Raw genomic sequence first — 16,850 nt, forward strand, 5'->3', positions numbered from 1 at the left:
GACCACTTTTCTATTCAAAATCGAGTTGCATTTCCTATATCAATTTGTCTAACAGTACACGCATCAAACCATCCACCTACTTGTTGCATACCTAAAACAAATCCTTCCACCACCAAGAGGCTTGTACATCCACAAAATCAGACTTTAGAATATTAATAAATGGTTCATACCTCACACATAAAATAGTAGCCCACATAAAGTCGAGATTTGATAGGCCCTACTACACTCATTTATCCCACAAATTGCAATTAAATATTCTCAAATCCTTCATCCCGCAAATCTCCCTCCTTCTTTAGTTTGTAAATTAATGACCATTTGACCCATTAAATTTTGTATTTATCCTTAACTCCACTCCACAAAAAATTCTATTGTGTGCTTATAAACTCCTTAAGTACAACATTTGAAAATTTTCAAAATGATAGATAGTGCAAAGGTATACTATTAAGCACCTCATTTATCAAAGTAACCTGGCCACCAAAGAGATAAACTTATATTTTCAAGATGCAAGTTTACCTCTAAGAATTTTGAGTATCCTAGTTCAAGCCCCATGTCTCCTTGGATTATCTCCCATCTTCAAGCGAGTTGTTCCTCGCTCAAGCGAGAGCGCGCAGGGCTGACGGGTATTTAAAAGATTTTCAGTATGGAAATTTCATTTCATTTCAAAACTCACATTCTTCTATCATTTTATCTGAACTCTCTCTTTCCTATTATAGAAAAAAAGTTTTAAAAACTTTGAAACTACATCAGAGCTTGAACTTCTCGTTTTTACTTCTATCTTCTCTGTTTCATCTTTACTCAAAGAATACTCTTTTCTGTAAGGTGTAGAACTATCTTAGTCCGTGAACTATCCTTTTCTCATTTTCTTCACCAAATTTGTCTTTTAAGGTAAGGAGAGCTCTATCTTGTTACTAAGAAAGTGGTGTATTTGTGTTCATGAAAATGTTGTGATGAAATATTTGATTTTTAAGTATATGTAGGATGAGAACATGTTTTTGTTATGTGTGAAGCATGTGTGTGGTGTTTGATGATGTGTATAGTTCTTATTTTGTGTGTATATGCACGTATGTTATGGACTGAGTCTGAGAGTGACCTACTCTCGACAATAATTAATTGATGTATGAAGTACTAATGAACTAGAATAAAATAGAGAAATGAGATAGGAAATATGAAAAAAGAAATGAAATGAGAAAGGAATACGATAAGGATGAGTATGGATAGTTCAGAGGTACATTGGGTAGTGGATGCTCTTCTTGAGTTGCACAAAACATATGAGAGTAGAAACACCACAAGCCTCACACTCATTTTCTTACTGATACTCCTAACCATGCTTTTGTTAAAAAGGGTCAGGTTGACATACGTATCCGTGTAGCTGCGACTATCCAGGAACTATCTATGCTAAGGAAGACCTCGAGGGATTCCAGGGACAGTGAAAGTGTGAGATGAAAGTTTTAAGTATTAATAGACATAAAATAGAACAAGTTAAATAATTGATAATCTTGTTATATGATGATTTGTAGTATTTTCTTATTTGTATCATTGATTTAATTGTGTATGCATGCTTGATAATAAAAATAGAGACTCATCATTACACAAAGTATGACAATACACCCTATGGAATACTTGAATTATGATAAAACTCTGACAGTATTTGCATTACCTTCTCTTTAAGCAAACCCCAAAAATTTTTAAAGAAAGTAAACTTAAATTCATTCGAACTTAGGCTTTTATTCTCATCACAACCCATGATCATATTACTCACTTCACCTATGGAAAATAGCGCTTCCAAAACTTGACTCTTACCCTCCCTAATAATTGACATATTAATATTCCAAGGTAAGTCTCTTCCACTCTTGCTTGCAAAATGATCTTTAAAATAAGAATAATTTATGTTACATCCTTTAACCACCCACCCTCTATATATAGTGATAGAATTTGATTTCAATTCCACCTACCTTTAATACAAGCATGAAAATAACTTGTATTAAAATCTCTTTCCACCCCTTACTTCTTTCTTGTCTTTTGTGCCAAGAAGCGTTGTTTTTGCCTTCTTTCCTTCCACATCTTCGCCACTAGTTCCTCTTGACACCTTACTTCCTCTTGCTCAAGACCCTGACTCTCACTTTCCGTATCTAAGTCAAGTAAGTCACTTGTAAGCCTTCTTGTATTATTATCAAGATCACCATAAATATTTTTATTTCATTTTTTCAATGCAACTTTGCCACTAATTCCTTCTGACACCTTACTTCCTCTTACTCAAGACCCTAATTCTCACTTTTCATATCTAAGTCATGTAAGTCACTTATAAGCTTTCTTATATTATTATTAAGATCACATGTAAGTCACTTTTCTTATACTCAAGACCTATGCCCCAACCAACAATTATTGGATTTAAATGGTTTAGGGCCCTACTCCACCATCCCGTGTTTCAGAATAATCGGACTATGATCTGACACATCTCTTAGTATCACTTGTACAAGTTCCTCACCCTACATTTGTCACTAGTCTTCATGGGTAAGAACTTTATCTAATCTGCTCATAACACTACCATCACTTCTAATCCACGTGGACCTCCCCCCTCTACCAGAGGCAAATCAATGAGTTCCATCTACTATAAAATTTTTAAACTCCTCCATCTCCTTTGTCTCTGCCTATGAAACTCCACTCTTTTGCTCTTCCTTACTACGTGTAGATAACATTAAAATCACCAACAACACATCATAACTTTCTACCAAATCCTCGTTTTGATAAGCAAATCATCCCACAACTTATGCTTCTCAATTAAACAATGGGGAAAATAGACATTGATAATTTTATATTTCACCCACTGCACACTCCATTCCAAACATACTCTAGCAAATCCTTGCCCACAAAAAGGAGTAAAGTAACATACCTTTTGCATAATTTCATAAAGAAAGAACTTCACCACTTCTATCCACAGCTGGCCATGACACTCAATCAAATTTCGGATCCCCCTATAACTATTGACACAGGCTTCTATCACAAATTTCTATTTTGGTCTCCTAAATCGCAACAAAATCTAGCCCCTCCTGTTGGACCAACTCGACAACTCTCTTCTTTTTAATAGGTCCACCTAGACCCTAATATTGAAAGATCTTGTCTTTATTGTACAACCCTCGTTCTCCTCTAAAATATCGATTACTTCCACATCATATAACCTCAGGCACTTCAAGTTTATTGTCATACATGACCAACCCCAAATTCTTTTTCCAGACTTCATAACCGTTTCTCCAATCCCATTTCCATAGCTTCTACCCCCCACTGAACCCCCAAACCCGAACTGTCTGATTCTAACTTTTTAGTGTCACCATCTTTCTGCATGGAGCTTTGCTGTGATGCTAGTTAGGAAGCTTCACAAACAAAGTCCCAAAAATTTTGACAATTAGAGGTTTCACTATGCAAAAAATGTGAAATGTTCTTACCCCTCGAAATAGACTCATTGACTCCTTTCTTCTTCGAGTTTCCAAAGCAATCTTCACATTAGTCTTTTCCTTGTAATTATAATGTGTCATATTTGAATACTTACATCATACAATAATTTTACCTAACATGTTTGATCAATGAATATAACATTTAAATTATTTTATATTATCTTTATGATTATATATATTAACTTCCACATATTTTAAACATTGTCAGTTTGTTATCCAAAAATTAATATTATATTTTAAAAATATATTATATATTCAAATAAAATAATATGATAAAGTAATCATTTGTTTTATTTTTATATAAATTTTATAAAAATAATATATTTGTTAAAAACTTTTAACATAATAGTTATATTGATTAATTTAACAATTAGTAAAAAGTTATCAAGTTATACAAGTGTTTAAGTTTGATATTTTATGTCAACGAAGTTAATAAATATTTATTAACATCAAGTGTTAAATTTAAATATTAATATTGCTTAATAATTTTATACAATATAAGTGTGACTAATCTAAACAATGAACTTTTATATTTTTTTATAATTATTTATATTAAATTTTACATAATTTAGATATTTATAAATATATTATTTAAAATTTAATATTTATTTATATTTTAAAAACATATGATCCATTAAAATAAAATAATACAAGTACTTTTTTTTATAAAATTTTATAATATTAATTTAATTAATAAGAATTTTCAAACTAATAATTGTATTAATTAATTTTATACTTTATAAAAATATTAAATTGTGTAAATATTTAAGATTAACATATGCAACTATAAAGATATTTTTTCATTTAGGTAGATTAATTAAACAAATTGATTTAAGGATAAATTTTAGAGTTTTTTGTGAGAGTAAGAAAAAACTTTCACTTTTACCACTACTTATTCAAAGAGACTACTTTCAAGTATTTAACATGATTCATTAGTATTCTCAATATTTAATGTAATATTAGCATTTTGTTAGTATCTAATTAAAAAATAAAATGTCCAAAAAATCAAAGACTAAAGTGCAATTTCAAATAATTCAAAATTTATAATGCTTAATCCTATCTATCTTAGGAACTAAAACAAGATCAAAAACTAAAATAAAAATTTATATATTTTTAGTTTGTAAAAAAATAATTTATTAAAAAATGTAAATAAACAAATTATTAATTTTTCCTTTTAAATAACTATTATGAACTCACATTTAATAGTCAACAATGAGTATGATTTATTTTTATTTTTTTACTAACTTTTATTCAACAAGGTTCAAGTCAATCGAAATTGAGTGTATTTTTTTATTCTCTAAATAACTATAATGGGAGGGTTTTTTTTTCTCTAAATAACTATCTTCAACCTAAGAATAGGGATGACAATGGGTAGGGTACTACAGTACCCATTCCCATAACCGCGTTTTAAAAAAATATTCGTACTCGGCCCCATACCCGCGTGGGTATGAACATTGATTCTCGTACCCGTACCCTCTGTGTACTCGCATACCTGTCTTGTACTCATTACCCGCACTTGTTTGAGAAAAAAATATTTATAAAGAAAAATATGTTTATATAACTTCACATAAGTAGCATAATAATGCAAAAATTCAATATATAGTTGCCGACAAAGGTACAAACATAGATAACAAACAAATATTCAAAGATCATAAATATTAAATGTATCTTAATACAATAATTTTCTAAACTAAAATTCTTAGAAACAATAAGCAAAACTAAACACACAAGTTATTTGTCAGTGATAATCCTATCTTGTGTGAGATTTGATTGATTGGTAATGTCAGAGCGACAACGAAATAGATCTGTACAATGGTTGTTCCTTCGTGTAGTATCACTTAATAACTTTTTGTGACGGCATTGACAACTAATTCTAATGAATAACGTTTCATAATTGTTAAGTTTTAGTGAGATAGACATTGAGAATGAGAATAGAGTTAGAGTAAATAAGTTCAATACTAACAACAGAAAGTGGATACATAAAATATTTTTTTTAACTTTTGAATTTGAAATTGTAAGAAAAATAATAGATTTAATTAAAATAATATAATATATATATATATATATATATATATTAATACTAGTATTTTTTAACTCATATACTATACAAAAGTATTTTATCAAAAATATAAATTTTTGAAAAATTATTTTAGTGAATTAAATATTTATAATGTATATAAATTTTAAAAGAAAGAATTTGAATAAAAGATAAATAATTACAATAAAATTTATAATAAAGAAATATACGTGTATATTAAAAAATTATACTTTTTTATCTGAAAAAAATTAACAAATAAAAATTAACATTAATTTTTTATATTTATATCTTTTCAAAAACTTATTTGAATGTGAATAAATAGTAAAAATAATATTATTTAGATTCAATATATTATAGTTGTACTTGTAATACATATGTTGCATAGAAAAATATTATTTTCAATTAAAATATAAAAAATAAAATTTAAACATTATTAATAAATAATAAGTTTACAGTAATAGTAGATGATTGTAAAATTTATAAAATATTGATAATATATTTATTATTTATCATTCACTTTATAATTTAAACATCAATATGATTTTATTAACAAAAATATTTATATAAAAAATATTTTATGTGTATCATATATAAATAATATTTTAAAAAAAGTCAATCTCATATTAATTATGTAATAATTAAATGATATAAAATAGTAAATAATTTTTTTATTAAAAATATAAATCAAAATAAATTTTTTGATTTACTTTATTATTAAATATATTTTTATATTAATCTTATATAACTTCACATAAATAATATAATAATACAAAATTTAATAGATAATTATAAAATAAAGTTCAAGTATATATATATATATATATACGAGTATGGAGCGAAGTAAGTACTTAAATATCCATATCCTCACACATCATCATTAAAATTTGTGAGTTTTTATCCATACTCATACTCATATAATGAATAAATACTCTATTTATTATGGATAAATTTACCTTATTTATCATGAATAAATTTTACAGGTATCGATACTTTACTCTAACATTTATTCAACATTTTTCACCATTGAAAATAAAAAAAATTGTAAAATAAAATAAAATTGACATTGACAAGTGCGAAGGTTAACTTATCCAATTAAATAAATTTTAAAAATTTTCACATCTAATTTTAACAAGTATAAAAAATTAAATATTAATAAAATTAATTATTTATTTTAGTTAAAATTTAATATTATATATATATATATATATTATTTTCCATTTAAATTATATTATTTTGATTTTTTAATTAGGCCAATCACTTGTCCATACGGTTGCTGCTAAACTCTGGGTCTTATGGCACAGTTTAAGTCATTAAAATTACGTCTTCGATAAGCTATCATCTATAAATGGATCAAAACACCATAAAGATACTGTTCATGTTTTTACTAAGTTTGCAATTACAAATTAATATTCTATAACGTAAGCTTTTGTGTTTTATTTTATCTATTTTTCTTATAAATTTATAAAGTAGAATAAGAATATTGAAATAGAATCCTTAGATAATCTTATCAACTGTATTTGAGATATAATAAACTTATTTCTAGCATAATTTTCAAATGAAAAAGCTTTATTTAATAGTTATTAATCGCAGTTATAAAAACTGTTAACAGCAATTTTTAAATAATAAAAAACTTGGTACGATATGTTAAATATTTCTTAAGGACTTGATAATTATATAATATATATATATATATATATATATATAGAAAATTTAAAGCTGATAACAATTCAATTCCTTTTATATTAAAAATAACGACTGCAAGGTGTTCAGAATTGGGTTTTCTGATAGAAAAAAAAAAACTGTATGAACATACGACTCATGAGTCTAAAGAGACACACGAAAACGTCTTAGTCCCAAATTTTTATCGGCAACGTACAGCACTGAAATCGCTATGGAATAAGCAAAACAGAGACTCTAATTTGTTGCCTTTTCATTCGCAAACAAGCATTATATTTCAATAACAAATTAAATAATAAAATGATAAACAGAAGAGAAAACAAAAAAAAGACCACTCAACGTAGAAGAGCATTGTAATTTGATGATATATATAATAATGCCATCGTTCCAAATCAACAGCAAAAATAAGAATATTTTTCATTTTCAATTAGCTAAGAAGGCAAGAAGTAAAAGAAGGCCTCAGATTAAAAAAATGAGTATTCGTCAGAGACATTATAAAGAAAATGTCTCAGATGGTACGGACAAATTGATCATGCATCATAGGCCAGAGAGGAAAACGATAACGCACACAAAGACTACTGATGATGAAACTAAACGCTCAATGATATAAGCTCAAATGGAGGAGAAGAACAGAGAGCCAAGTAGAGTAACTTGTTACGGAGGAAGCTTGCAGTCTTGCGATTAAATAGGCGAAAATGAAATGAAACCCTAATCTTCTTTTCTTGTGAAGTTACGACTGTATCCTTCCTTTTTTGTTTTTCTTAAATTTCCAGGCCCACGTTCTTGGCCCAAATTATATACACATATAAAATATTTGTAAACTATTAATATAAAATAAAAGTTTAATTCATTTAAGTTACTCAATATAATTATAACATTGATTTTATTACTAAAATTAATCGAAATAATAAATTGTTTTCTTTTTGTAAATAAGAAAATAGGTTTATTACTCTTCTTGTAAATAATAAGCTAAAAGTTATATTTAGTAAAATAATGTATAATCTATATTGTGATTTGTAGTTAAAAGTTTATACTTAAATAAATTATTTAAAAAATAAATTGTATAATTTAAAATAATATATAATATTAAAATTAAATATGATTTATTTTAATATATCTTCTTAATAAGAATGATATTATTGATTTAAATAATAAGTTAAAATTTATTAATTTTAATATGTTATATCAATAAAAAATTATATGAACTTATTTAAATAATTTATTTATTTTTAAAGTATTATTTATTTACTTAATTTATTTTTATTTAACAAAGTTGATTATTAATCAATAATTAATAAAATTTTGAAAAAATAATAAAAAAGAAAATACTGTAAATATTAAGAAAATAAAATAAAAATAATATAATTAAAATTTAAATTGTGTAAATAATAAGTTACTTTTTAAAATATGAAATATAAAATTATAATAAAATATTGGTAATTGACTTTAAAAAGTTATAAGTTCATTTTATTTTATATTTGTAAAATAATTTAATTAATTCATTGACCAAGTCGATAAAATATAAATTATATATACATAAATTTAGTATTGAATAATTTATTTACTTTTAAGAAATAGTATTTTTAAAATATTTAAAATTAATATATAAAATGAATTTTTATTTAGTATTGAATAATTTATTTTTTAAAAATAAAAATATATGAAACAAATTTTTATTAATTTTAATTAAATTTCAATAATATTGAATTTTAATATGTTTTGTACACAAATATTTTTTTAAAATAATTCTTATACATATATTATTTTCAATTTAAATCCTAGTCTGATCCATAAAAAATAAAATAAACAATTTTACAGTTAAGAATAATTTATTTTATTTAAAATTTATTATATCTTTTTTAAATCAAAAGAGTTTGATATATTTTTTATATGAGTTTTATTAATTTTAATTTTTAAAGTAAAGAATAAGGAACTAATCATAATAAAATTTTATTAAAAAGATAAATATTTATTATATTTTTATAATTTTAATATAATAAATGTATATTTTTTTATAAAAAAAATTTATTTGTGAACATTTAAACTCAACTTTAAAGTTGAGATTAACAAAAAAAAAATTATATATAAAATGATATTTACTTTTTATTTTATATAAATAAATGATAAATAACAGTAAAATTACTAATAAAGTTAATAATTTAATTAAAAAGACGTTAATCCTCTTTTATTTTAAGATACTTAGATTTATGGGTACCAAGCACCTTCGTATGATACACCAGCTCGTTCGTTTAGTAACATTATCAGAAAAATCGTGACCAAAGTTTACATACGCGTACCAATTGGCCCAAGAAGTGCATCATTTCATGATAATTTTAGAGAGCGTGCTGGTTTCCCAATGGGACTCAAGTGGGTTCCGCGAATGAAGCAGTTACATATGACCTTGTCTCTCGTAAGTCCTTAACGCTGTACTGTTTCTTATTTTTTTCAACTTGAGAAACGCTAACACTGAGATGGGAGTTATTGGCTTTGAAATTAATGGCAATTCTGCTTCTGCATATGTTTTGCATTATGGCGCCAATTCGTTTTCTTCCTATGCGGTTCCTATTTCTTTGAAACCATTTTTTGGTTATGCTTTGAACACGAGGGTTGCAAAGAAGTTTCGGGTCTCTCATGTTCGAAAGCTCAATTGTGGGCCAGTTGTTGTTTCACTGAATAGTGGCTCTAATGCTGGGTTGATTAGTGAGGGGTTGGAATTTAAGCCATCTTTCGACGAATATTTGAAGGCTATGGAATCTGCCAAAACTGTTAGGGGCAAGAAGCATGCTTCTACTACTCAAAAACAGAAGGCGGTGGAAAAAGGTGTTGAAGGGAATTACAATAAAAAATCTACTAGGGTTGGAGAGAAAATTGATAGAAAAGATGGGTTTGAAGGTGCTAAAGATGACGGGGCATTAAGAGCTGATGAACTAGTTGTGTACAAAGAAGGCTCCTCCACTAGTAGTGGTAAGGTCAGAGGAATATCAAATAAAGGATTTCAAAATGAATATGATGGGAAACAAAGCAACCTTGATGTAAAGGCTAAGCAGAGAAACGGGGCAAAGGTAAGACAAGCTGGCTGGTTGAAACACCAGAGTCATAGTTTAGAATGGGAATCTGATGGCTGCAGTGGGATTAAGAATCAAGACCAAAGTGGAAGTGGAAGTGGAAGGATAAGCAAGAACACAGTTAGGTCTAATTTGGATGATAGGGGTGGGAATGTCATAGAGAGGGAAGTGTCTCATCATTTATATTCTTCAAAAATGTCAGAAAATAAAGTTGTTAGTTTCAGACAGAGGGATTACAACACACAGGGAAAAACCCCTAGCGGAGACAAAATTGTGGCTAACCAAAAAGCAATGGATAGAGTACATGGTAGAAAACATACTGAAAGTGGAAGTTTGATGAATATAAATGTACAGTCAAAAGTCAAATTGAATGGAAGCCGCAAGCGTTTCATTGATAGGGGTTATAATTCTGACAGCGTGGAGGTGGACCGAGCAGCATTCAAGAATCTAGAGGACCCTGACAATGTTATCAAAAAGTTGCAATTTTCACATACAGTGATGGAGGAGAGAATCCAAAAGCTAGCCAAATCGTATGGAGTCTATTCTTTCTTCCATGCTTTTGGGACACCTAGAGTTTTTTTTTCCTGCGTCTATAGATTGCTTTCTTCTTAAATTCCTTTGACAGACATTGATTTTCTTAAATAGATATCACAGATATATGGCTGGCAAATGATGCCTCATGTCAACATTTTTCTTTCCTTCCTGCCTTAAGTTGATAATCCAATGGCTATTCTCAATGTGTAATTTTAGTTAGTTTTTTTTTTTTTTACTATTTTAGTCATGATAAAGTGTTTGTTCTTGATCATTTTCTCAAACAGGTTGAATGGTGCAGATATCAATCTACCTGAATGGATGTTTTCTAAGATGATGAGAAGTGCAAGGCTCAAATTTTGTGACTATTCTATAACAAGGGTTATAATCATCTTGGGGACACTTGGAAACTGGCGGCGAGTGATACAGGTCATTGAATGGCTTCAAAAGCGTGAACGTTTCAAGTCCCATAAGCTAAGGTACTTTAATGACCTATGGTACTTAGTACGATTGCTTGAATGACAAGTGATAATCACCCGTATAGATATCTTTAAATGATATTAATCAACCCAACCATTGAAATATGCATAATTATCTTGTTTATCTTTCATGTCAAATTGTAGAAATTTTAAGAAGAGATATATGTGATCAAATTGTGGGTTTAGTTGTTTGTTTGAAACCTATATTATACTTTGATTTTGACATGTATTGGAGGAGAAAACTACCTTTGATTGATTTGAATTTTCGTAAACATGCACTTCCAGTCTAGTGGCAGATTCCCAAAATATTTTTAAAGTTCTATCTCTGGTTAGTCAATGGCCTTTTTCCCTATAAGTAGCCATTAATGCGCAGTATTTGACATTAGGCATATATACACTGCTGCTCTTGATGCACTTGGAAAGTCAAGGAGGCCTGTAGAGGCACTAAATGTATTTCATGCTATGCAGGTAATGCATGTAATCCATGCAATATGATCATTTTTACTGAAACATGTTAATTAACATGATGTGGGAATATGGACAACTTCACTAACACTCTTTCCTTTGCTTCCAGCAACACATGTCCACTTATCCTGATTTAGTAGCGTATCATAGTATTGCTGTTACTCTTGGACAAGCAGGATACATGAAGGAACTCTTTGATGTGATTGATATTATGCAATCACCACCTAAGAAGAAGTTCAAAACAGGGATTTTTGAGAACTGGGACCCAAGACTGGAACCAGATATTGTAATTTATCATGCAGTAAGTTGTTTAAATAAATTAGTTTTAAGAGGTTTTAAGAGGGTTATGAGATAGTTGTTCTACTCATATATTTGGATTTGGAGGCCACTTCTGAATTGAGATAGATGGCTTTGGGCTGGGGTCTGACATTTCATCAGTTTTAATGTGCAAGATAAAGTCCAAAAATATCCTTATGGTTAAATTTATTTGTTATAATGCAATGTTTTCTATAGTTAAAGGGAGAATAGATATTTTAACAATATGAAAAAACCAATTTTATGCAGCTACATCTTTGTTGGTCTTGAAATACTAGTTTTTATTACCAATAAAAAATACTTTTTTTTTGTTCAATGGTTCTTTTTTAAATGAATTTTCATTTTTCTTCTTATCTTTGGGTTGCCATAAGAATGCCCCAAATCAATTTTGTTATTCAAAGTTGTATAGGAGATCAATTCTTTACTTGAATGAGTCATTCTGATAAAAGGCGTCATGGTTGCATATTTTTTGCATGCATAACTTTATGATTTTCTGGAGCATTTATCTATCCTTTATCTACACTATTGTGATTGGATTTCTTATACTTCATACTTGGTGTTGGTTAAACAACTCTTTTGCTTCTCTGCCTTAATGTTTGAAAATAGTTTTCTTTTTTACATTTAAGAGCTTTAGTTGCCCAATTTCATAATTCAGGCTTGATTCAGTATTTATATATTAATTGGGAATGCAGGTCCTTAATGCTTGTGTTAAGCGGAAACAGTGGGAAGGGGCCTTTTGGGTTTTACAGCAGTTAAAGAAGCAAAGCCAACTACCTTCTGCTGCAACTTATGGCCTAGTTATGGAGGTAATAGTTGCCTCTTTTATTATTGATAGGACATTTGAATATTTTACATGTGTCTTGGTAAACAAAACGTTTTAATCAACCTGAGAAGTAAAATTGGATGGTCTTGTTATACTTTTTTTTAATTTAAGAATATTGAAATTCTATTAGAAATATAGAGTACAATGAAGTAGGATACAATATCGCCAAGAACAACAGATCAAACGCAGCATAGAAGAGAAAATATTACATCAACTTAAGAGTAGCTCACTTGCTATACCCTTGGATTTGGAGGAAGTGTTTAATTTTTATTGTGTGGCTGATTGGGAAGAGATGTGATTTTCAATTTTTGCTTCAAAAAAATAGAATAATATATTCCATTAAATTTGATATCTGTACTGGATTTTGGACAAGGTTCTTGCTCCTATTTGAATTGAATTATGCTGAAATTGGAAAACTTTGATTCCATAAAAAAGCACAAATCTACAGAATCATTCGTGTGTATATATGGATGATGGCTTGCACTTAATTCATGAATTTGTGTAATGTTTGAACAGGTGATGTTTTCCTGTGGCAAGTACAACTTGGTGCATGAATTTTTCAGAAAACTTCAGAAGTCTTCCCTTCCCAATTCATTGACATATCGAGGTATTCTCATTTATTTCATATCTATGTCAATTACTTAACTTTGTTATAATCTTGACATTCCTGTTACAGTTCTTGTAAATACACTATGGAAAGAGGGAAAAACGGATGAGGCTATATTGGCTGTCCAAGAGATGGAAAGACGTGGAATTGTAGGTTCTGCTTCTCTTTATTATGATCTAGCTCGATGCCTATGTGCAGCTGGAAGAAGTCACGAGGCACTAAAGCAGGTGCTTTTTTGTTATTCCTATTTTCTCTGTCTGTTACCTTGTAATAGGGTAGGGAGGGAGTAGTAATGGTGATTTCATTTCATTTTCTTTGAGAAAGTGTAAGTGCATTAATAGGTTGATGATGTATTGTTAAATCGTTGCATTTAGGCCAAGTAACTTGCAACTTTTACCTCAAAGCCAGAGAGCTTTTAAAGTCTCAAAAGAACAAAGTATAAGTGTAATTTTGAGAAAGTTTTATGGGAAATGCCGAGAATTTCCTTTATATATTATGCAATGGTTGAAATGGAAGGGTAACAAACTTGCAGTTGGTGAGTGTAGGATAAACTGTGCTACAGCCCCACTTGACTAAGTAACTGTTATGGCATTGTGCACATCCATAGAATTTCTGTAACTCTTCCAACATGCTTAATTGCTTATACCAACCAACACACTCCAAACAGAAAGAATTGTCAGAATGATGGCCATGGTATTTGCACCTCAGGGAAATGTAAAAAAATTCTCTTAAGTTGACCTGAATTGATTGTACTAACATTGTTATCTGTTAATTCTGTGTTGAATAAATTCTTTGGGTTCATTAAGAAGCATCCTGGTGGTTATGAAAATAAGTTAGTTTTAGTATACAAGGATATTTATGTACTTTAAAAGGCTTGATTATCGAAGTTATTACTCATCTTTTGACAGATTGACAAGATATGTAAGGTTGCAAATAAACCACTTGTAGTGACATACACTGGCTTGATGCAAGCAAGTCTAGACTCTGGAAACATTCAAGATGGGGCTTATATTTTTGAGAAAATGAAGGAAATTTGTGCTCCAAATCTGGTTACTTGTAACATAATGCTGAAAGCTTACCTGGAACATGGAATGTTTCAAGAAGCCAAAGCGCTGTTTGAGCAGATGTCAGAAAGCACAAATCATCTGAGGGGAAATACTGATTACAAAATGCTGGTGATACCTGATACATACACATTCAACACCATGTTAGATGCATGCGTTGCAGAGAAGAGGTGGGATTATTTTGATTATGTGTATCAACGGATGCTGTTCCATGGTTACCACTTTAATCCAAAACGTCATCTTCGAATGATATTGGAGGCTTCCAGAGCTGGAAAGGTGATCTTATTCTTTTTGTACATATTAGTTTATGAATGATCCTTTTTGCAATCATGTGAAGAGCATTGTACTTTTGGGCATGGGGTAATTTAGGACATATACTTAGTAAGGTAGTAGTAAATATGATGAAAAGCTTGCTTGGTAAGGCAATCAAGAGGAAGAAAATATAATGGATTTTACATTTTCTCCCTATCCTCTTCAAAAATTTCTCTCTCGTTGTTAGTTTGAATGAGGTGAACTATAAGAATCTAATTGAAATAAATGTTTCATTTAGGGATGTAGTGAATGACCCTACATATATCTATATCTATCTGTATGCATGTATATGTTAAGTTCCTTATTCACTTACATGTTTGTGTTGCTGCCCTGTATTTGTACATGCCATGCCTGGTTCAAAATCTCTGTGCACCATGTCAGCTTGTAGTTGAATTTGTACATTACATATGTTTTGAAATTGTCCCGGTGTATAGCTTGCAACTGTTACAAAATCTTAGTTCTAGGTCTAGCTTTCTTGTTGATACAAACGATATAGAGTGAGAGATGTTAACTAATGAGGAAATCTGAGATCATTTCATTAACTTATGGAACTTTCTAGGAAGGGCCTTTGGAGATAACATGGAAGCACTTGAATGAAACAGACCGAATTCCACCAGCTCCTCTGATCAAGGAGAGGTTCTGTTTGAAGCTTGAGAAAGATGACTATGTTGCTGCTCTCACATGTATAACCAGTAATCCCCCAAATGACTTGCAGCAGTTTTCCAAGTCATCTTGGTTGAATCTTTTCAAAGAAAATTCTCACCGGTTTCAGAAGGATACACTTACTAGACTAATGAATGAGGCCAGCAATATAGTTTCCAATATTAGTTCCCCTAATCCAACACTGGAGTATTTATTGAAGTCATGCAAAGAAATTTTCTTCGCCACTATTAGTGCAGCTGACAGGGATTCAGTGGAAAATGTATTTGCAGTAGACAGTAAATTGATAGCAGCCAACTCTAGATGAACATTTCTATGCACAATTTTGTAATGTATACTCAACCAAATCCAATGAAAGCCGTCTATTAGATGCATTTCATGCAAGTTTACGCGGGAAATACTCCCCCAAATCTCACCCAAACTTTTGCTTTTCGGTTAATGGATTGTAGATAATAATATGTTCTTCTTGTTACTTTATTATTCATGATCAAAAAACCATTTTTAGTTTTCAAAAAAATTTCCCCCATAATTTAAAAATGCTTATGAATTGATTGCTTGTACACAGTATCTTCAGGAGGAAATCTGTATTAATTAATAATTATTGTCCTCACTTATCAGTGAAGTAGAATTGCTAAACGTCAAAATTCTTTTGAGAACATGAGCTAAAGTTTGTGGTATAAAGATAGATGCCTTAGCCAAATCTAGGGATTATTAGAAATGGAATTTTGGGGAGTAATATTTGATTTGGTGAACTTTGGGAACGGACATGTTAGTTAGACATTTTCAAATCTCGAAAAAGAAAACGATGGAATACTGAAGTGGGAATGAAAAATTTAAATGTGGCAAGGAGTATTAGAAGTCTTACAAAAATTTGATTAATAACTTCTAGGTCGAAATGGTAAAGTAGAAGAGTCCACTAAAAGTCTGTCAAAAAATGGGACAATTTATCCTATCCTGATTTTTAAAGCAGATTAAATATTATAGTCCAACCTGTTTAAAGGTGAAAGACAATTTTTTTTAAAATGAAGTTTGAGGACATAAAAAGAATTTAAAATCAATTTATATTTGTGAAAAATATGTAAAAATATTCAAATAACATTTTTATAACAATAACTCATATATAAATATATATTTTATTTATAAACTTTAAAAGGTGAGTTTTATGGATTGATTTGCTTTGTCATTGATCACATTTTGACGGGTCGTCCGTCAGGTATATTATCCTTAGTTTAACTTTTCTGTTTTTTTGGATTGTAACTCATTGGGCTTTATCTATTTAGCTACTTCCAATCAATTGCTTCTTCATAACATGTCTTTTTAAACTTATATAACTTTTTATCAATTACTTACAATTTTAAATTTTTA

The 16,850-nt window shown here is 29.2% G+C and overlaps 1 protein-coding gene and 1 non-coding gene across 3 annotated transcripts; one reads left to right on the forward strand and one right to left on the reverse strand.

Annotated features, from left to right (window-relative positions):
- Positions 1–7,618: 7,618 nt before the first annotated feature.
- On the reverse strand, positions 7,619–7,710 carry LOC113866420. The gene has a single exon (XR_003505059.1). It is a non-coding gene; the product is annotated as a small nucleolar RNA snoR117 (small nucleolar RNA).
- Positions 7,711–9,380: 1,670 nt separating this feature from the next.
- Positions 9,381–15,961, forward strand: LOC113864568 (pentatricopeptide repeat-containing protein At1g30610, chloroplastic). 2 transcript variants are annotated; one of them, XM_027498427.1, is made up of 9 exons: positions 9,381–10,759; positions 11,048–11,239; positions 11,626–11,707; positions 11,814–12,005; positions 12,712–12,825; positions 13,359–13,449; positions 13,519–13,676; positions 14,358–14,789; positions 15,385–15,961. In XM_027498427.1, the coding sequence occupies exons 1-9, from the start codon at positions 9,636–9,638 to the stop codon at positions 15,790–15,792; spliced, it is 2,793 nt and encodes a 930-aa protein (XP_027354228.1). In that variant the 5' UTR covers positions 9,381–9,635; the 3' UTR covers positions 15,793–15,961. The 2 variants fall into 2 exon arrangements, with proteins under 2 accessions (XP_027354228.1, XP_027354230.1); XM_027498429.1 differs by having other exon boundaries at positions 11,814–11,990; positions 15,385–15,863.
- The last annotated feature ends 889 nt before the right edge of the window (positions 15,962–16,850 follow it).

The sequence above is a fragment of the Abrus precatorius genome, unplaced genomic scaffold (genome assembly GCF_003935025.1).
Source record: "Abrus precatorius isolate BTA unplaced genomic scaffold, Abrus_2018 Scaffold4, whole genome shotgun sequence".
In the NCBI taxonomy this organism is placed as follows: domain Eukaryota; kingdom Viridiplantae; phylum Streptophyta; class Magnoliopsida; order Fabales; family Fabaceae; genus Abrus; species Abrus precatorius.

What these genes read in the sequence shown, in the direction of transcription:
- LOC113864568 (XM_027498427.1), top strand. Translation starts at nt 9,636, where the DNA reads ATGGGAGTTATTGGCTTTGAAATTAATGGCAATTCTGCTTCTGCATAT. An exon ending in TTCAAGTCCCATAAGCTAAG is followed by an intron (nt 11,240 to 11,625) that starts GTACTTTAATGA and finishes ATTTGACATTAG; the next exon opens with GCATATATACACTGCTGCTC. An exon ending in CAATTCATTGACATATCGAG is followed by an intron (nt 13,450 to 13,518) that starts GTATTCTCATTT and finishes TTCCTGTTACAG; the next exon opens with TTCTTGTAAATACACTATGG.